This window comes from Moschus berezovskii, chromosome 2 (genome assembly GCF_049115385.1).
Source record: "Moschus berezovskii isolate FMDL1 chromosome 2, NW_MosBer_1.0, whole genome shotgun sequence".
Classification (NCBI taxonomy): domain Eukaryota; kingdom Metazoa; phylum Chordata; class Mammalia; order Artiodactyla; family Moschidae; genus Moschus; species Moschus berezovskii.
Genome location: NC_142461.1, coordinates 4,357,976 through 4,377,823, shown reverse-complemented (window position 1 = coordinate 4,377,823; position 19,848 = coordinate 4,357,976). Strand labels below are relative to the sequence as shown.

Sequence of the window (19,848 nt, the reverse complement as noted above, 5' to 3'; positions counted from 1 at the left end):
GGGGACAGGGAGGGGGGAAGAGCCCTATAGACCCACAATGTTTTCCCAGCTCCCCTTTGGCTGTGTGACTTTGGGCAGGTAACTTCACCCTCTGAGCCACCATTTGCTAAGCACCAAGTCTGCAGGTTGAGGGGTCTCCCGTGATGCTGGAAGGTGGGCCCTCCTTAGGACACCACTTGGCTGCAGTACAGCGCAGCAGAGGCCCCCATCCTTGCGCCTCGAGGTAGTCAACCCATCTGGTGTCCGGTCTCTAAGCGGCCACCTGGTAAACGTCAGAGGAGCAAGAGAAGGGCCCCAGCCTTGTTCCAAATGTGTCCCCTTAGGATGATTCTGGCCCAGAGCCAGGCTCCTGTGCAAAACCTAAGAAAAACAGACCTGATCAAGGGATCCGTGATTGTCTGTGCCTGGAATAGCTCAGTGGGTCTGTTTCCAGGGTTAGGTGAGCGTCTCCCCTCCCTGGTCCCCTGGGCAGTGTGGGGGTGAAAGGTACTATACCCCTCGGGCTTAGGAGGGAGAAACTTGCAGTTTTCCAAGGTTGGGGGAAGAAGGATCAGGTGATGTGGGGGTGAAGTGGGACCCATAACAGGGCCCAGTGGCCTGGTCTCCCCCTGCACCCCCACAGCCCACAGCCCGGGGTGTCCCCAAGAAACGGCTCTGGATGTGGGGGAGGAGGCTGTTCGCAGCCTCAGAAAGGGCTGTCCCGGCTGTGGGAGGGGCCACAGCCCCAGCGCCTCCTTCCGGTCTCTACTCCCACCATCTGAGGGCTGCTGCAGCGGTCAGGCTGGGGGTGAGAGGTGAGATGTGAGATGTACTCCCTGCTCCCCACCTCTCCCTCCTCCTATCTCTCCCTTAGCTCTCTTTCCATTGTCTTTCTTTTCACTCCTCTGTTCCCGCTTCTTCTTCTTTAGTCACTAAGTCAGGTCCTACTCTTTGCGACCCCATGGGTTGCAGCATGCCAGGCTTCCCTGTCCTATCTCCTGGAGTTTGCTCAAACTCATGTCCATCGAGTTGGTGATGCCATCCAACCATCTCATCCTCTGTCAGCCCCTTCTCCTCCCACCTTCGATCTTTCCCAGCATCAGGGTCTTTTCTAGTGAGTCAGCTCTTCGTATCAGGTGGCCAAAGTATTGGAGTTTCAGCTTCAGCATCAGTCCTTCCAAAGAATATTCAGGATTGATCTCCATTAGGGTGGACTGGTTGGATCTCCTTGCAGTCCAACGGACTCTCAAGAGTCTTCTCCAACACCACAGTTCAAAAGCATCAATTCTTCGGCGCTCAGCTTTCTTTATAGTCCAACTCTCACATCCATACATGACCACTGGAAAAACCATAGCTTTGACTAGATGGACCTTTGTCGGCAAAGTAACGTCTCTGCTCTTTAATATGCTGTCTACGTGTGTCATCCTTTTCATCCTCTGTTCCTTCCCTCTCTTCCTTTTACCCCATTTGGTTTGGGTTTTGGTCTCTGCTGCCTCTGTTCCCCCCCACCCCTGCCAACGGGCACCAGGCATCCCAGCCCAGGATGTGTTGAAGGTCGAGTTCCCTGGAAGCCCCATTTCCGTACCTGGAACCAGGGCCACATAGCTCTGTGCCAGTTACACCCTAACCTTGCTGTATTTGAACATAAAATGACAGTAGGTAATGGTCATGATGTGAAAAATAATTAGGTTCAAGAAGTGAAGAGAGGTGAGAGGGCCCAGGAAAGCAGGCGGGCAGAACCAGGAAGCCCTCGAGGGGACTGTGCAGCCTTCCTTTAAGGGCTCACTACTGCCCTTTCATGCTGCTAGTGTGCCCAGCTGGCCTGAGCCTGGAGCTGACAGTCAGGGGCAAGGCTGAGGTAGGGGCCATTCCCGGGCTCTTGGCGATCTCCCAAAGCCCACTTGTCCAGGACTCCTGCGGGTGCTAGAGCACACCGAGGTGTGCCCATCCCCTGCCCAGCGCCTTGTGTGATACCTGCTTCCTCCTGGCAGGAATCATGTCCCCCAGGCGCGTCTGTCCTCCCGGGGAAGGTGGTCTCCTCTCAGGTGTGGCCTGCTGCCAGGAGGGCACTGACAGTAGCCAGACCTCTCTGTCCCCTGAGTCCCCTCCTGAGTGGCCCCCCCAGCCCCCTTACTTCGGCCCCCTGCCGCGGAGAGCCGACTCACTGGAAAAGACCCTGATGCTGGGAAAGATTGAAGGCGGGAGGAGAAGGGGACGACAGAGGATGAGATGGCTGGACGGCATCACCGACTGGATGGACATGGGTTTGAGCAAGCTCCGGGAGTTGGTGATGGACAGGGAGGCCTGGCGTGCTGCGGTCCATGGGGTCGCAAAGAGTTGGACACGACTGAGCCACCACATTGCCCACGAGACCGTACTTGCCGGTCACCGCTCTGAACCTGGCGGCACCGTGCTGGGCTCTGTGCCTCCGCTCAGCTCTCACCAGGGCCACATGTTACCCCACATTTGGGGTTGAGGAAATGGGGCTCAGAGAGTGAAGCAGCTGATGCAAAATCACACAGGATTTGGACCCGGGCCTCTGATCCCCAGTGCAGTGATTGCGAGTAGCCTGGTAAGATGGAGCCCTCCAGGATGGGGGACGGACGTGGGTGTCTAAACTGGCCCCGGGGGAGCCTGAGGGAGCTGAGTCCTGGGACCGAGGCAGAGGCATGCAGTCGTTCTGTTCTGTGATGCGTTTGCCGTTGTTGCTGTTGTTTTTTCCTTTCTCTTGTGGCCGCGCTGGGTCTTCATTCCCGAGAGCTGGTGCTCAGTGGCGGGGCGTCAGCTTCTCCAGTTGCCACGTGCAGGCTCCGCGGTGGCGGGATGCGTTCATACCGCGTTCACTGAACAGGAGCTGTGCCCTGAGCTCTGAGGGGGAAGGACGCGCCCTCCCTGCCCCTAAGGACGGTCTGGAAGGCAGCATCCCTCCTCTCCTCCACCAGGGGGTCCAAGAGTTCCAGGAAAGACCAGCGCAGGGCTGGGCTGGGTCCGCCCTCCCCTCTGACTCACGCTCTGGTGGGGGTGGGCGCTTTGGGCAGGGGCTGGGGTCAGGCTGGGCAGAAGGAGCCAGGGTCCCATGACGCAGCTTTGGCCCCTCAGTCCAGGGGCCACCGCTGCCCCGTGGACTCCAGGCCTCCTGCCCTGGCACCTGCTGTGGCTCACCGCCGCCCACAAGGCAGCGCCTCAGTCCCCTCGCCTGACATTTCGGGCTGACCCCACCCCGGGTGCTGCTCTGGTAAGTTCTGCCTCAGGGCCCCAGCTGCTCAGCTGCTCGGGGCCTTCACAGACCCTGTTCAGGCTGCTGTCACACGCCTCCTCTTGGGTGGTACCTCACAGGGACCCCCTCCCCTGGCACTCTGCACAAGCTGGCTATATGTCTGCTCCCCCGTCCTCCAACCTCACACCTAAGCGAGGCCTTCTCGGCCGTGGTCACCCCCTGGCCTGCCCTTCATGGCCTCCTCTCTGCTTTATCACCATTTGTGTTAGTCGCTCAGTCGTGTCTGACTCCTTGCGACCCCGTGGACTGTAGTCCGTGGAATTCTCCAGGCCAGAATACTGGAGTGGGTAGCCTTGCCCTTGTCCAGGGGACCTTCCCAACCCAGGGACAGAACCCAGGTCTCCCTCATTGCAGGCGGGTTCTTCACCAGCTGAGCCCCCAGGAAAGCCCCTTGTCGCCATCTGCCCTATTCTGTATCTTCCTGATGGCTTCCTTGAATGTCGGCTCCACAAGGGAAGGCGGGGAGTTTGTCATTTTGCCCGGAGTGTGTGTCCCTGTGTCCCAGCGCCCAGGGCGCTGCCTGGCACACACAGCAGGCACTCAGGCAGGGTTTGCTGGATGCCAGAACGTGGAGGGAGCCTCTGATGGGTGCTCCGAGGCTGTGCACCAGCCTTGGGTGCCAGCCCTCCTTTCCCTGCCCTTCGCAGCCTCATCTCTGTCGGAGCAGGAAGCCGGCCGCCCTGGAGGCCATGCAGAAGGCAGGGGCGGGGGGCCGGAGGGCCTCTGACTGCGGCCCTGCCCCTCAGCCGCCCCGGTGCATCACAAAGTTTGCCCAGGTGGGTGGGGTCAGCCCCCTGGGGGGCTGTGAGGGGGGGCAGGGTGGGCCCTGGGGGCGGGGAGGAGCCGCTGGCCCAGGGCCACTTCCTGGCCGCGCCCCCTGCCCACCCCGCTCTGGAGTGTGTGCACGCCAGAGTAAGGCCTTGGGGCCTCCATGGGTGGAGCCTGGCCCCAGGGGATGCCCTCTGCCACCCACCAGCCTCCCCCACAGCACAGAGGGTGTGTGAGGAGGGTCATGTGGAGAGCGGGGATCAGGCCCAGGGGCCTGACTCCCCCGTCCCCCCACCCCCCACCCCTGCCCCCAAGCAGTACGTGGGCTCCTTCCCCGTGGACGACCTGGACCCCCAGGAGAGCGTGTGGCTGGTCCAGCAGCAGCTGTGGGCACTGAAGGTAGGGGGCTGGGGCGGGGGGCACTTCCCCACTGGGCTCAGAGCCCTGGAGTGTCGGGCTGGAAATGACCTCTGAGCCCCTTGGGTCCACCACAGCCCCCCATCAGAAAGACAGAGCAAGTGAGGCCCAGGGAAGGGCGGGACCAAAGCTATTCTGGGAGGTGGGTGCCCTTGGGAACACATGCGGGCTCCTGGAGCCACATTTCCTCATGCCCCGAGGCTACCAGCCCGGGGGTCAGAGGCCAGGCTGGGCAGGGCCCAGGCGGTGATGATACCCCCACCCACTCTCTCCCACCCAGGACTGTCCCCGACGCCGGGCCGTCATCCTGAAATTCAGCCTTCAGGGCCTCAAGATCTACAGCGGGGAGGGAGAGGTAGGAGCCCGGGGTGCAGGTGAGGACCCCCCAGATGTCCTGCTCCCCGGGGACACACTTCCGCCCAGCCCTGCAGCCTCCCTGGTTTCTCAGCCTGCCCTGGGCCTTTGGACATCCTCTCTCCAAGGGCCTGTTTCTTCCCACCGCAACCCCTGCCTCCAGCCCTAGAATCTCCAGGGACCAACTACTAGCCTGAGCATCAGGCCCAGCTGACCCCATGAGGTCTGGGCCAGTCCCCAGGCTCAGCCAGGAGGCTGTAGCCAGCCTTTCATGACTGGGGAATAGGGTCAGGCAGGCTGGAGGCTGGCTGGGAGCCCTGTTTGGTCACCCATCCTCCTCTTCCTGAAAAACCAGCCCCCAAAAATGAACTCTAGCCCCACGTGCCAGGCCAGGTGCCCCATGACTTGGTGCCACTCATCTACGATGTGGTGCCAACATGTCCAGAGCTGGCATGGAGGGGGCCCTGGGGTCAGGGCCTGCGCCACCTGCACGAGGCCTCACTGACACCCTCCCATGGCCCCATAGGAGGGGTCCTGTCCCTCCTTAACACCGATTGCAGCAAGAGCTGACTCCAGAGACCAGGAGCGCAAGCCCAGGGCCGCCACCGCTGCCTGTGACCCTGCAGGCCGTGAACACTCTGTCCCTCAGCTCCATGACTTGGCACGACCACCCCGGTCAGCTGGTTGACAGCCCAGGGCCGGGGCCCCGAACTCAGGGTCTGTGTAAAGGATGAGGGTGCCTGTGGGAAGAGCGGTTTGGGCGGGCCTGGAGGCAGGGCAGAGTTCTTCATCCCAGGAGCGGGGTGGGCCCCCAGCTGAGCACCCAGGCTGGAGGGCAGACCCGGGAGGCCACCGGCCGGGGCATGGTGCCCGCAGGGCTGCTGGCATCTGTGGGCCACGTGGTGCGTCTGATGGGGCCCGTGCACCTGCTGCCTCCCAGGTGCTTCTGATGGCGCATGCCCTGAGGCGCATCCTCTACACCACCTGGTGCCCGGCCAACTGCCAGTTTGCCTTCATGGCCCGAAACCCCAGGAGCCCGGCCAGCAAGCTCTTCTGCCACCTCTTTGTGGGCAGCCAGCCTGGAGAGGTACCTGGGGCCCAGGGCAGGGTCCCAGCACTGGGGCTGGTGGCGGGGTGTGCTGTGCGTCCGTGTGAGTCTCAGGGACCAAGGCCATGGCTGGCTCAGCGAGCTGGCCTGAGCACCCCCGCTCCCCTGCACCCCTTGGCACCCTGGCTCCCTCTGTAGCTCTGCTCTCGGAGGAACCCCCCAAGGTGAGTCAGTGGACTCAGCATCTCCCAGGGCTGGGAGAAGGGCACCAGGCCAGGAGGCTTACACTGCCAGGCCTTTGTCCTTGCTATTCTGTCTGCCTCCATGCCCCTCCCCCTCCTCATCCTGGCAAATTCCAGCTTGCCCTTTGTGGCTCAGCCCGCCTTGAATCCTCCAGACCACCCTGCCTTCTGCCGTGCTGTGACCTGAACCGCACTCTGCCATCTGTCTGTCCCTCACTGCAGTCACTGGAATTCTTTGAGCCCAGAGGCTGGGTCCGGGTCTTGAACTGTTCTGTTGCTTGGCCTCGTGGGGAGAGAGGATGGATGGGTGGATCCTAAAAGTCAAAGCCAGTGTGACCACTGTTAACAGCGGAGCCGCGGCAGCTGGCCGTTTGGGCAGCAGAGCCTGGGCTTGGTTCCAGGCAGCAGGCCTCTGCCGTCACCCTTGTGTGTCGAGCTCTGTGTGGCTAATGGGGTGACCGGTGGCCAAGCTGTGACCCTTGAACTTTTGGAGCTCACAGTCCCATGTCGGGGCTGGATGATGGGTGTTTGATGAATCGAATGTGCAGGTCTCAGAGTGCTGAGCCTCCCCGGGGGGAGTTTCCCGTGGTCCATGTCATTGCAGGGGCACAGAGATGCCATGTTGTACCCAGGGGTCACCCAGCAGTTCCTATGTGACAGAGCCAGGATCAGACCCCAGGTCCTGCGACTTCAGGGCCTGGACTTTGAGCCATTCCTCTAAGATGATACAGGGCACGAGGTGCGGTTAGTCCCTGAGGGCTAAGCAGTGCGTTCAGCCCATGCATTCCCAGCTCCAAGCATGATGCCTGCAGCAAGGTAGATGCTCGCTGTTTGTGAAGTGAATCAAGGAAGATGCGAGGGGAGGCTGCATGGCGGTGAGATTTTGAGGGATAAGTACTCATTTTCTCAGGAAGAATAGGGACGAGTACCTCAAGCTTGGGGCTGCAGGTACCCCTGGCCCGTGGGTTGGTGCCCAGGGACCCCGTCCAGGAGCGCCCTAGCTGAGCCCGCCTCCCTCTCCCTCCCCAGGTCCAGATCCTTCACCTGCTGCTCTGCCGCTCCTTCCAGCTCGCTTACCTCCTACAGCACCCGGAGGAGCGGGCGCGGCCCGAGCCCTGCCCAGGGCCTGTGGGGGACGTTCCCCTGAAGCCCGTGTCCGGCCCCGGGGGCACCCCTGGCCTAGTACGGGAACCCTTCGGCCGGGATCAGCTCTCACAGAACGTTAATGCGCTGGTCTCCTTCCGGCGGCTGCCGGCAGAGGGCTCTGGGGGCAGCGGGGTACGCAGCACCCCAGCCAGGGAGTGGGCAGTGGACCAGGGAGGGAACCGGGCCGAGGGTTTGGGGGTCGAGGGGGGCGGGGGGCGGAGTTCCGTGGGAGGGGCTATGGCCGGGCGGGCCTGAGTCTGGGCGCCCCTGTGGGGCCCTCCCTAGAAGGAGCTGCTGGAGTCGGGGAGCCGCGGGGGCGCCCGCCACGCGCGCCTAGGGAACCCGTACTGCTCGCCCACGCTGGTGCGCAAGAAAGCCATCCGCAGCAAGGTGCTCCGCTCCGGGGCCTACCGCGCCTGCGCCTACGAGACGCAGCTGCAGCTGTCCGCCCGCGAGGCCCGTGAGTTTCCCGGCGCGCGTGCACCGGCGTGGCTTGGACGAGGGTGGGCCTGAGCGGCAGGGCCTGCGGGCTGCGACTGTAGACGCCTGTGAGTGCCAGGCCTCCGAGCGCGAGGATGCGTGTGGAGCTGAGCGCCCAGGTGCTATTGGCCAAGGCGCGGGCATAGCTGCTGAAGTGCTGTAACTGACGAGTGGGTGTGCGTAGGCGTGTACCTGGGTCTGTCTTTGGGGAAGCAGGATGTGTGCAGACTGGGCGGAGAGCAGGGGGCTTGGTAAAGAGACAAGCTCTGGGGGTGCTGAAGCCTATGGGGTGAAAAGGGGATGGGCGCGGAGAGGACGACCTCCCTCCTTCTGACTGCTCTAGTTCCTGCCGCGTGGGAGGCCTGGCCCCGGGGGCCCGGGGGCTCCTCGTGTCTGGTGGAGAGCGAGGGAAGCCTGACGGAGAACATCTGGGCCTTTGCTGGCATCTCCAGGTAGGAGTGGTGCCCAGCCCTTGGGGAGGGGCGGGAAACTAGGCTGTGAGTTCCCCCGGGGCCCCGAGATGTGCATCCCTGCCCTTGGACAGCGGGCTCTCCGACCTCAGGCCAGAGACTTCCCCACCCTGGGCCTCAGTTTTCTGTAAAAGGGGGATAATAAAAGGACCTTCGGGGCTTCCGTGGTGGTCCATTGGTTAAGACTTCCGGGCTGCTGGTGCAGGGGGCGTGGATTAGATCCTGGTGGGGAAACTAGGAGCCCACATGCTGTGCGGTGCAGCCAAAAGATGAAAAACTAAAAAGACCTTCATTGCAGGGCTGTGGAAGAGATCAAATAAGGTTATTCAGGTGAAGCCTGTCACAGGGGACGGCCTTCCTAAATGCCCGCTTTTTAAAACTCTCCCCCTAGTCGGTCAACAGTTAGGGTGCCCTTGGAAACCTTTCTGAGAGGCAGTCAGAAAGCTTCCTTTCGCGGAAGGCGTACTCTGGGCAGGCACTGTGTCTCCGACGCTGTGGGTCTGTGAGGCCATTCAGCAGACCGAGGCTGGGTCCCGACAAGGGGGCCCGCCCTCAGCCTCTGGCCTCCGCCCTCCCAGGCCCTGTGCCCTCGCCCTGCTGCGGAGAGACGTGCTTGGGGCCTTCCTGCTGTGGCCTGAGCCGGGCGCCAGTGGCCAGTGGTGCCTGTCGGTGAGAACGCAGTGCGGCGTCGTGCCCCACCAGGTCTTCCGGAACCACGTGGGCCGCTACTGCGTGGAGGTGAGAGGGCTCTCGGCCCTGCCCCTCTCATTCAAGCCCCGCCCCTTCTCACCTCATCCCGGCCCCTCACTGGCTCCCTCTGGCCCCACCCCGTATAACGCGCCATCCAGCTCTTCATTCATAGGTCCTTCCGGCTCTGGCCCCACTTCTACCCTGCGGGCTCCACTCTCTCACCAGAGTAGGGTATTTCTAGTAGAGTCGTGAGCTTCCTAAGTGGTGCTGGTAGTAAAGAACCTGCCTGTCAATGCAGGAGGTAGAGGAGATGCAGCTTCCATCCCTGGGTCGGGAAGATGCCCCCTGGAGGAGGAGATGGCACCCCACTCAAGTATTCTTGCCTGGAGGAATCCCGTGCACAGCGGAGCCGGGCGGGCTACAGTTCATAGGGTCTTAAAGAGTCGGACAGGACTGAAGCGACTTAGCACTTAGCACGCACAGTGGAGCCTTGGGCTAGGGTCACGCCTCGCATTTTTACATCGATCACAGCTTTTAAAAGTCATGCTTTCCCACACCCTAACTCCTCTTTTAGCAGAGGAGGAAACTGACTCAGAGAGGGCAGAGGCTTGTGTTTAAGTTCACGCAGCTTCTAGGCCTGGAGTCCTAGCCTGATCACACGTTTCCAGGGACTGGGGTGGGCAGGCGCGGCTTTTTAAATGTGCCTTATTTGCGTGCTAAGTGCCCTGGTCTTGTCCAGGCCCAAGGGAGCGAAAGGGGTGTGGTTCTGCTGGGAGCAGGACAGTGTCCTCTCTTAACTCCTCTAAAGTGAGGCAGAATCCAGGGTGATGGGGTAGTTGGAGGCATGATCCGTGGGGAAAGGGGGGCTGGAACTGAAGTCCCTGCCCTGCCCCCTCCCCAGCACCTGCCGGCCGAGTTCCCCAGCCTGGAAGCCCTGGTGGAACACCACGCTGGAACGGAGCGGAGCCTCTTCTGCTCCCTCGACATGGGGCGCCTGAACCCCGGCTACGAGGAGCAGGACTGCGGGCCCGAGGGCCGGCCTCCTCGGACACTCCGGCCCCTTGGCCATGCCAAGTCGGAGGCAGAGCTGCAGGGTCTGGGCTAGGAGGCAGGGCCCCATGCTGACAGGCCCCGTCGTACCCTGGTTCCAGGGCCTCAGCAGGCCGCTCGGCTCTGGCCTCTTCCACCCTGCTGGGCACCAGTTCCATCCAGTCACTGCCCCTGGGACCAGTCTTCCATCACTTCCCTGCCTGTGGGGGTCCCTAAGAGTGGGGATCGCCAGGGGCTTCTCCCCAGGACATGGGTCGTCAGGATCACAAGCGCGGCAGGCCGAGCTCCAGGCTTCCGAGAACTTGCCGGGTGACTTGACGCTTGCCTTCCCTGGGTCTCACCTTACTCCTGAGTGGGGAGCTTTCCGAGGTGGGCAGGAAGGTTGTTCCAGTGCAGGTGGGGCCCTCTCCTAAGGAGGCCACGCCTTGGAACCCTGACTGGGCGTCTCCAGAGAGCTCCAGACCAAGGCAGCCAGACGCGTGAGGGAGAGGTGTGTGGGCAGGCAAGAGAGCAAAGGTGTGGGGCCAAGTCACCCTCTCCGTGGGGGAAACAGGGACAACGCAGTGGAGCTTGGGGGCGGCAGCCAGGCAGACAGAGCACGGCCTGTTTCCCACATCCTCTGAGGTGAGAGGAGTCCGCCCTTGAGTTCTGAAGGGAGGGGGGTTAAGAGGGTGCAGAGAGGCGCCAAGTCACCCACAGCCCAGGTGGACACCTGAGTGTAGGAAGCAGTGTGAGCGGGCTGACGGGGCAGAGGGTCCCAGTGAACCTCAGATTAGGAAGGCTGCTTTGTCTGCTCAGAACCACAGAGTTGGGCTTCCTGCTCACACAGAAGAGATGTCACAGACTCATCCCTTCCCGTACACCCTCCGAAAACCACCAAGACATGCCCGCCCCCCCCCACCACCCAGGCTCATTTCCTTTGGCCATTTGATTCCGAAGGGCCAGCAGTGAGCTACAGGCTTATGGGAGTGACCAGGGCCCTGATCCACTCATCCTGCAGGCCACACTGGGTTTGGGTTTGGTGGCTGCCTGGGAAGTCCCCCCCACACACAATGATGGCATTTCCCTTAATGGGCATCTGTCAGGGACCACGTCACTAGGCCAACCCACTGGGGGTGAGGGTCAGGGAGGAACCATCTAAAGGCAGAACTGATATGGGCCCTGCCAGAGAACACTTGGCCTCGTCTGGCACAGGGGAGGTCATCCAGGGAATGACCCTGTGATGATCGACAGCTCTAGGTGTCCCCCTTTATAAGTAAACTTGACAGACAAACATGAATCTCCCAAACTAGGGAGCAAGTTCATGGTGGATGAACTTCTACTCCTGAGGCAGAGGCCTAATTGTGAGTCTGGGGGCTGCCTTCTCCCCTCTCTGGGGACAGGATATAACTGCGTAGTGCCTTGAAAGTAATACACTTCTGTTTCTTGGAAAAACGAGCAGCCCCAACGGAATAAAAAGAATGAGGAGCCTCAGAAGTTCAGGCCTGGTGTTCCCAGTCTACAGCCTCCGGCTCAGGAAAGAGTCTTGGTTGGGGCCTTGTCACTCTTGTCACAAGTGACAGGAGAAAGCTGTCCTTCAGGGGCTTGTTTCACTGGAACCACAGCAGTGGTTTTGTACTGAATGTGAGTGGGAACCTGGACTCATGTTACAGCCCTTACTACCAGGAGTCATCTCCTCCCTGGGCAAAGCCCTGTTCCTCATAAGCCCCAGCCTCCTATTTCCCTGGCGAGGAGAGGGGTTTGGTGATATGGGGCCCAGGATTACCACACCAGAGTCACACACATTTAAGAAGCCCAGCTAACTGGTCTTACCTCTGTGAGGGACGGTTTTTGTTCCACAAGTTATCTGTGTGGACAGGGTGTCGGGAGCGTCCCCACAGTACTTTAACATCCTTTCACATAGCGCTTATGGGTCACATGGTATCAACAAGGCCAGGTTGCTGACCCACATGTGCAGACACCTCAGTGTCTTCATTACAGACCACAGTTTCCTCTATTGCAACCAGCACCGCCTGGGCAGCCCAGCTCTCCTTACTGTGTGGACTTGAAACAAATAAAGTGCATTTCTTTGGGTTGTTGAGTACAGACTTTTCCTTTGAAAGGCGAGGGCTTTGTCCAGTTTGCCTGCTTTGCTTTTGTTTCCCAACCATCCCTTCCGCTGGTGCTGAATGATGAACCAGATAGAGATCCTGTCCTCAGGGGCTCAGGAGGTCTTGAAGGAATTGTGTGGGTAGCTTCAAACAGTGGCTCCTGCTTAAAACCTTTGGTGGGTATTTCCTGTAGGAAAGAGACTCAAGTCCTTATGTTCTGACCACTCAGATGATCCTTCTGCTCTGGCAACATGCCACAGGGCCTTTGCACAGGCCTCCTTGCCCTCCTCTCCTTTAACTGATGAACTCCTCAACCTTACCATCTCTTACTCTCAGCAAGCCTGCCCTGACTGCCCCCTGGCCCCTGCCTGGGCTGGGTGAGGTATCCTGGCCAACTATTCAGTACATCTGGTCCTTTAGTTTGTTAATACTCTTTTATTTATGGGATTTTTGTTCGTGGACTATTTGTTTCAAATGTCAGCCTCCCTCACTAGACCATAGGTGCACTGCAGGGCAGGGGCTGGGCTATCTCCCAGCATCCATTGCTGTGCCTGGCCTATAGTGGACAATTTCTGTGCAAACAGGAGTCCAGAGGAGGTGGGGCTCTTCTAGAGGGATTTGTGCTGGGGTCGGGGTGGGGTGGGGAGAGAGGCCAGGTAGACTCTCCAGCCAAAGGACTTGGGCTTTCAAAATTTTTTTGTTTTCTATCTTCAGCTTGAGTCTTAATAAAGACAGAAGGCAGCATTAGAGGGAAGCTTTTCTATGCAGAGTACATCATGAGGAACGCTGGGCTGGAAGAAGCACCAGCTGGAATCAAGATTGCTGGGAGAAATATCAATAACCTCAGATATGCAGATGACACCACCTTTATGGCAGAAAGTGAAGAGGAACTAAAAAGCCTCTTGATGAAAGTGAAAGAGGAGAGTGAAAAGTTTGGCTTGAAGCTCAACATTCAGAAAATGAAGATCATGGCATCTGGTCCCATCACTTCATGGGAAATAGATGGGGAAACAGTGGAAACAGTGTCAGACCTTATTTTTTTGGGCTCCAAAATCACTGCAGATGCTGATTGCAGCCATGAAATTAAAAGACGCTTGCTCCTTGGAAGGAAAGTTATGACCAACCTAGATAGCATATTAAAAAGCAGAGACATTACTTTGCCAACCAAGGTCCGTCTAGTCAAGGCTATGGTTTTTCCCGTGGTCATGTATGGATGTGAGAGTTGGACTGTGAAGAAAGCTGAGCGCCGAAGAATTGATGCTTTTGAACTGTGGTGCTGGAGAAGACTCTTGGACTGCAAGGAGATCCAACCAGTCCATTCTAGAGGAGATCAATCCTGGGTGTTCATTGGAAGGACTGATGCTAAAGCTGAAACTGCAATACTTTGGCCACCTCATGCGTCGAGTTGACACTGGAAAAGAGTCTGATGCTAGGAGGGAGAGGGGTGGGAGGAGAAGGGGATGACAGAGAATGAGATGGCTGGGTGGCATCACCGACTCGATGGACATGAGTTTGAGTGAACTCCGGGAGTCGGTGATGGACAGGGAGGCCTGGCGTGCTGTGATTCATGGGGTCGCAAAGAGTCGGAACTGAGCAACTGAACTGAACTGAACTTGCTCTGGCATTGCCCGGTGTGGGTCTGCAGGGGGCGCTGTGACAGGCTCTGGGGCAGCCTTTCTGAGTCAATACAGGGTTGTGGATAAAGGGCAGCAAGGTACCTGTCGCCTTTGTTGGTAAGCCTCTAACCCCCCGAATGAGGCCGCTCCTCTGATTATCTCCTGGGTGTGTGGGGTGGCTCCCCTGGGCCACCTCTAGCAAGGTGGTTAACCTCTCAGAACTGGGGCTGTGGGGACTGGAGAAGAACGGCTGTGCACCATCTAATCAAAGCTATGGCTTTTCCAGTAGTCATGTATGGATGTGAGAGTTGGACCATAAAGAAGGCAGAACGCAGAATTGTTGCTTTCCAATCTTGGTGTAGGAGAAGACTCCTGAGAGTCCCTTGAACTGCAAGGAGATCCAACCAGTCCATCCTTAAGGAGATCAGTCCTGAATATGCACTGGAAGGACCGATGCTGAAGCTGAAACGCCAATACTTTGGCCACCTGATGGGAAGAACTGACTCATTGGAAAAGACCCTGATGCTGGGAAAGACTGAGGGCAGGAGGAGAAGGGGACGACAGAGGATGAGGTGGTCGGATGGCATCACCGACTCAAAGGACGTGCAGTGAACTCCAGGAGTTGGTGATGGACAGGGGAGCCTGGCGTGCTGTGGTTCATGGGGTCGCGAAGAGTCGGACACGACTGAGCGATTGACCGGAACAGGGCAGCGCCTGGCACTGAGTCAGCAGACGCGTGGACAAAGTCAGCGCGGTGCCCCCCGAGGGCGCACCAGCCTTCAGCACGCGCGCTGGGAACTTCAGCACCTGCGGCTTCCCCCGGGGCGCGGGGCGCCGGCGTCACGGAGCCTCGCGCTGTGACGCCCCCGGCGTTGCCCAGCAACCGCGGACGCCGCGGCGACGTGCGCGCGAGCGAGCGGGCGGTTGGGGCGGCTCCGGGGCCCGGGTCCTGCGGCGGCGCCCACAGCGCGGATCCGCCACTGCCCCCCGCCCCCGCCCGGGCCGGGCCTCAGGGAGACGGGCGAGCCCGGGCGCGGGAGGAGGCGGCGGCCCCGGCTCGGCTCCTTCGGCTCCCCCGCCGCCCCGCTTCCTCCTGGTCTCCGGGCGCCCCCCGAGGAGCCCGGTCTCCCCGCGGCCCCGGCCCCGCCGCGCGGGCGCTGGCCCCGGCCCCCGGCCCGGGCTGCTGGGGGGTCCCGTGCGGGCCGCCCCTGGGGGGCCGCCCCCGCCGCGCCGGCGCCATGGCCTCGGAGTCGGTGAAGGTGGTGGTGCGCTGCCGCCCCATGAACCAGCGGGAGCGGGAGCTGAACTGCCAGCTGGTGGTGACGGTGGACTCCGCGCGCGGCCAGTGCTTCATCCAGAACCCGGGCGCCGCGGACCAGCCCCCCAAGCAGTTCACCTTCGACGGCGCCTACTACATGGACCACTTCACCGAGCAGATTTACAACGAGATCGCCTACCCACTGGTGGAGGTGAGGGCCCCCGCTTGCCGAGGAGACCCGCTGGGCAGGACCTGGGGCTCCTCGGAGGGCTCCTGAGGGCCGGCCCTGCCCCCGGGCCGGGCGGGAAGGCCCTTCTGGAGGGGCCGCAGGTGGACAGCGGCAGGCTGAAGACTTCCGTCCCCGCAGGAGACAGCTGGAAGCCACCCGCAGTGTCTGTCTGGGTCCCCCACTGCCCCTGGTGCCAAGGCTGGTTCTCGCCCCATCCTTCCGCCGTTCCCCACGGGCACTCCAGCTCCTGCGACCACTTGCCCCCACCCTCACCCGGGCAGCCTCAGGACTCCTCTGAAAACTCCGGTCACTTCCCCAGCCTCCCAAGAGCCCCAGGCCTTGTCCTGCTCAGCCTCCCTCTTCTCCTCTGGCCTCTACGCCCTCCCGAGCCCTGGCCCCCCCTTTCTGCCCTCAGCACCCGGAGTCCTCTGCGTCATCACCCCCACTCCAGCTTCCTGAGAGGCCCGTCAGGGTACAGCCTATATATGTGTGTGTGTGGAGGGGGGAATCTCACTTCTGCAGAGGCTGTTGGCCAGGCCTTGGTCTTGGAGGAGCAGAAACCCTTGATGATTGCTCTGACTTACCTTCCTCCCTAGTGCTGGAAGAATGGGGAGGCAACAGCAGTTCTCACTCCTTCGCAGGGCTTTTGTTTTTCTTCATCCTCTCCTGCTAGGGAGCTCCTTGGAGCTGCAGGGCAGGGAGGCTCCCATATCACAGATGGGGAGACTGAGGCCTGGAGGAAGGAAACTGCTGAGCTCCCACAGAGAGTTTCTGGAGGAGATGGGGCTGGAGCTACACCTGGTGTCTTCTGGCCAAGGGTTCTTTCCTTGCTATTGTCATCTTCCCAGTTGGGCAGCGAATTCCCTAGTGAAGTGAGATGTCAGGATGTGAGGTGGTGTTCCAGGAAAAAAGGAAAAGTTGACGAATTGCTGCCTACACCCCCCTGCCCATGAGGATACTTGGGGCTCTGGGGAGTCTGGCAGCAGAGAAACTAGTTTGACTGATCTAACCCAGTGTTTCCAAAAGGCATTTTCCCGTGGAGACTTTCAGCTTTGGCCAGCAGGCCAGCTAACATCCTCCAGCGCACCTCCTTTGGCTGTGGTCAGAACCCCTTGTGGGGGTTGAAGTGTTCCGGAGCCCAGAGCCCCCCAGAAGTAAGGGTGTGACTGGAGGTGATGCCCAGGGGAAGAGGGCAAGTCTCCCCAGACATTGGTCCTGTGCCCCAGGGGTGGCCAGGTTCCCCTGCCATCCTGGACTCTCGGGCTCTAAGGGACCAGAATGGGTGGTCTGCTCCCACCCCCATTCCGGGGTCCTTGACTGTCCATCTGGTGGCAGGTGCTCACTCTTCCTGGAGTAACCCGCTCCCCGCTTTGTTCTTAACTCCTGGAAGACCCTTCTGCGCAGTGAATCAGAGCTAGACTCCCTGATGCTTTCAGCTCCCTGCCCTGACTCTGTCCTGGGGCGCCCAGAACACCTCTGCTTCCTCGTCCAGGTTCAGTCCCTCAGAGATGGGAAGATTCTGAGACTGAGTTCTCCTTGGCCTTGTCTTCTCCAGGGTCTCAGCTTTGCTCATGCATCCCCCTTCTCACCCTGGAAATAATGCCCCTGAGCACACCTCCCTTGTCGGGGTCCCCAAGAAGCCCCAGCCCAAAGGGGGAACACCTCAGATCTCCCCTCCAGCCCCCACTCCTGTCGCGAGTGCACTGCTACAGGGATGTCTGCCTCTGGGCATCCCACAGAGCCTCAGGCTCAGCAGGACATACGTTCATTTTCATTCATTCACTCAGCTAACAAAGAGCATCCCCTTAACAGGCCCCATCCAAGGCACGGAGCAATAATAACTGCACCTTCCCTCAGCGAACTCACAGTCGGGCAGAGGAGCAGCTAAGCTAGTAGCTGCAAGCCAGGGTGATGAGTGGGAAGAGAAGCCACGGGGACTTGGGCAGAACCAAGAAGACTAGCAAAGCTGGGCTTGGAGGGGATGGGCAGGCAGGGAGGACTTCCTGGAAGCGGTGAGGTCTAAACTGAGGCCAGAAGGATGAGAGGGGTCAGCCAGGCAAGAAGGTGGAGGAAAGGGCCTTTCAGGTGGAGACCAAACCATTTGATCTTCGCCAGACTCCAAACTGAGGAATGATAATCCTTCAGTGTCCCAGAATGAGTTAGGGGTAGTTTTGACTGCAGTGCTTGGTCCCCAAGCTCCATCCTGTGAATCATACGCAAAGCACAGCAAGGAGCAGCTGCACCCTTAGGCTGGGCTCTGACCACCTCCAGGGGGCCTCCTGCCCAGGTCCTTCCCTCCAGATCCTACTGCGCAAAGCCTCCAGCACTTCAGACTGACCCTTCCCACCCTCCCCTCCTCTCTATCCCCTTGCCTTGCCTTCTCTCCCACTTAAATCCAGACCGGGTTCCTGATTTCTCTGTCACTGGGTGACCTCTTCCACTCTCCTGGGAGCGGACCACCCCAGACCCATCTTTCAGCCAACTCAGCGTGACCTACCCTGAGCTCGTCCCCTCCATGCCCGGCCTTCTGCTTGGTCTGTGGGCTCTTTCCCAGCCAGTGGCTTTTCCCTCTCCCCATCCTCCTGCTTCACACCCACGGCCTTAGAGTCACCTCTGACGAACCACCGCCCAACCCACCCGGGGGCCTGGTTCCGTGGCTTCTACTGGGACAGACCAAGGACAGGCCTGGTTTCCAGAGACATCGATGTGGTCAAATTTGGTCCCTCGATGGAACACAGAGCTGTTCGTGTGGGAGAGGATAGAAAGGGGGCATGAGGCAATTTAGCACAGATGCTAAGTGGAAAAAATAGGTAGCACATCTGACCTCTAACAGCAGCTTCACGGGAGTTATTGCTGAGGATGACACCAAGTTATAAAGATGGTCAACGAACAGTTGATTTCATGACAATCACTTAGTAAACGATAATATGGGGGAACGTGGCAAACCTGGGTGGACAGTGTGGCTGACACTTAGGACGCGCTCCACGTGTGTGCGTGTCCCTGGCAGGGCTGGAGTATCACTTCATGGGTAAAGCGTTTTTGAAATTTTATGTTTGCCTTAAGAATGCAGGTGAAGTTGCCTTCTACTTCACTTCACAGCACCATGGTTCTGCAGAACTTCCTGCAGTGGTGGAAATGTTCTGGATCTAGGCTGTCCAATTAGGGACCGCCAGCCATACATGGCAAGTGAGCACTTGATGTGAGGTTAGTGCTTTTGAGGAACTGAATCTTAGTTTTATTTAATCATAAGTTAAATTTAAGTAACCACATGTGGCCAGTGGCTACCACTGGGGGTGGCACAGCTCTCGAGCCATCCTTTCCAATACAAATGTAACATGAGCCACAGACATAATTTAAAGTTTTCTAGTAGCCACATTTTAAAAGGGCTTCCCTGGTAGCTCAGCTGGTAAAGAATCTGCCTGCAATGCAGGAGACCCCGGTTTAATTCCTGGGTTGGGAAGATCCTCTGGAGAAGGGATAGGCTACCCGCTCCAGTATTCTTGGGCTTCTTTGGTGGCTCAGATAGTGAAGAATCTGCTCACAATATGAGAGACCTGGGTTCGATCCCTGTGTTGGGAAGATCCTCTGGAGGAGGGAATGGCAACCCACTCCAGTTTTCTTGCCTGGAGAATCCACATGGACAGAGGAGCCTGGCGGGCTACAGTCCACGGGGTCACAGAGTCGGACGTGACTGAGTGACTAAGCACAGCACATTTTAAAAAGTGAAAGGAAACAAGGAAAATTAGTTTTAATGATACATTTTATTTGACCCAATAGAATCCCAAATATCATTTTAAGAAAGCCTGATAATAGATATTATCGTGGCATAATAGCTACCAGAGATGTCTTACGTTCTTTCTTCACTGGAAGCCTTCGAAATCAGGTGTGTGTTTCACACTTACAGCATGTCTCAATTTAGGTGCCAAAGTGTCAACAGTTCAAATGAAATGAAACACAAAAAGTAAATTCGTGTTTAAGGCGAAACCATTTTACACTGCTTTGGTTTTTAAGTGGGAGATGGACACATTTACAATTTTTTAATTTTAAAAAATATTTTAAAGTTTTAACCTTCCTCAGTGGCATGAGGCACCCCCACACATGTGAAGTATTTACTTTGATATGGAATCCCTCCTACAGGCCTGGGTGACATTGATAGTCCAGGCTCTGCACCCTGTTGTCCCTGGGGCTCCGTGTGCCCCCGCCTCCGGCCTTCTGGCCGGGTGACTGGTCTGCCATCGCTGCCGCCTTCCCCGCAGCCCCTGTGGACCCCGCGCCCCGCCGTCCGGGTCTTTGCAGATGCCAGCTGGGCCCTCGGGGCCTGGGCAGCTCTCTTGTCCCACATTCTGGCACAGGAGTCCCCTCCCCCACGCTAAGTTCTAGAACGTGTGGCCTCATGAGCTGGGGGAGGGCAGGGAGTAGGCTGTCTTCCTTGTTCGGGGCACGGTCCCCCGCAGAGGAGAGAGTGACTGAGGGGCGCCCGGGGGGAATGCCGCCCTGGTTTGCCTCCTGCTCCTCCCCAGCTTCGTCTCCATCCCCCGCGCCCCAGGCCCTCCTGCTCTCAGCCTCCCGCCCCTCGAGGCTTTGCTCCAGCCTCGAATGAACGCCTTCCTCCTGTCACCCGTCCAAATCCAAGCCACCCTTTCTGCTCCCCTGTTCTCCGCCCTCGCCCACCTGCCCGGAGAGTTTGCCTGGCTCTTCCCACACTTTCCTCGCCCAGCCTGAACTCCGTCATTG

General features: G+C 59.2%; 2 protein-coding genes across 4 annotated transcripts in view; both read left to right on the top strand.

The window, feature by feature from the left end:
- The first annotated feature begins 3,761 nt into the window (after positions 1–3,761).
- On the top strand, positions 3,762–11,977 carry SH2D5 (SH2 domain containing 5). The gene is made up of 9 exons (XM_055397780.2): positions 3,762–4,032; positions 4,343–4,423; positions 4,722–4,796; positions 5,736–5,882; positions 7,115–7,363; positions 7,517–7,691; positions 8,055–8,163; positions 8,760–8,919; positions 9,773–11,977. Exons 1-9 carry the CDS (start codon positions 3,841–3,843, stop codon positions 9,974–9,976), a joined length of 1,392 nt encoding a protein of 463 aa, XP_055253755.1. The 5' UTR covers positions 3,762–3,840; the 3' UTR covers positions 9,977–11,977.
- A 2,752-nt stretch (positions 11,978–14,729) lies between these two features.
- KIF17 (kinesin family member 17) overlaps positions 14,730–19,848 on the top strand; it is a 50,797-nt gene continuing 45,678 nt past the window's right edge. For all 3 annotated transcript variants that reach the window (XM_055397178.2, XM_055397176.2, XM_088843228.1), the window contains exon 1: positions 14,730–15,096. In XM_055397178.2, the coding sequence (XP_055253153.2) occupies positions 14,866–15,096 (231 nt within the window). In that variant the 5' untranslated portion in view covers positions 14,730–14,865. The remainder of the gene's footprint in view (positions 15,097–19,848) is intronic.

What these genes read in the sequence shown, in the direction of transcription:
- SH2D5 (XM_055397780.2), top strand. Translation starts at nt 3,841, where the DNA reads ATGGGTGCTCCGAGGCTGTGCACCAGCCTTGGGTGCCAGCCCTCCTTT. An exon ending in AGGGCTCTGGGGGCAGCGGG is followed by an intron (nt 7,364 to 7,516) that starts GTACGCAGCACC and finishes GGCCCTCCCTAG; the next exon opens with AAGGAGCTGCTGGAGTCGGG. An exon ending in TGGGCCGCTACTGCGTGGAG is followed by an intron (nt 8,920 to 9,772) that starts GTGAGAGGGCTC and finishes CCCCCTCCCCAG; the next exon opens with CACCTGCCGGCCGAGTTCCC.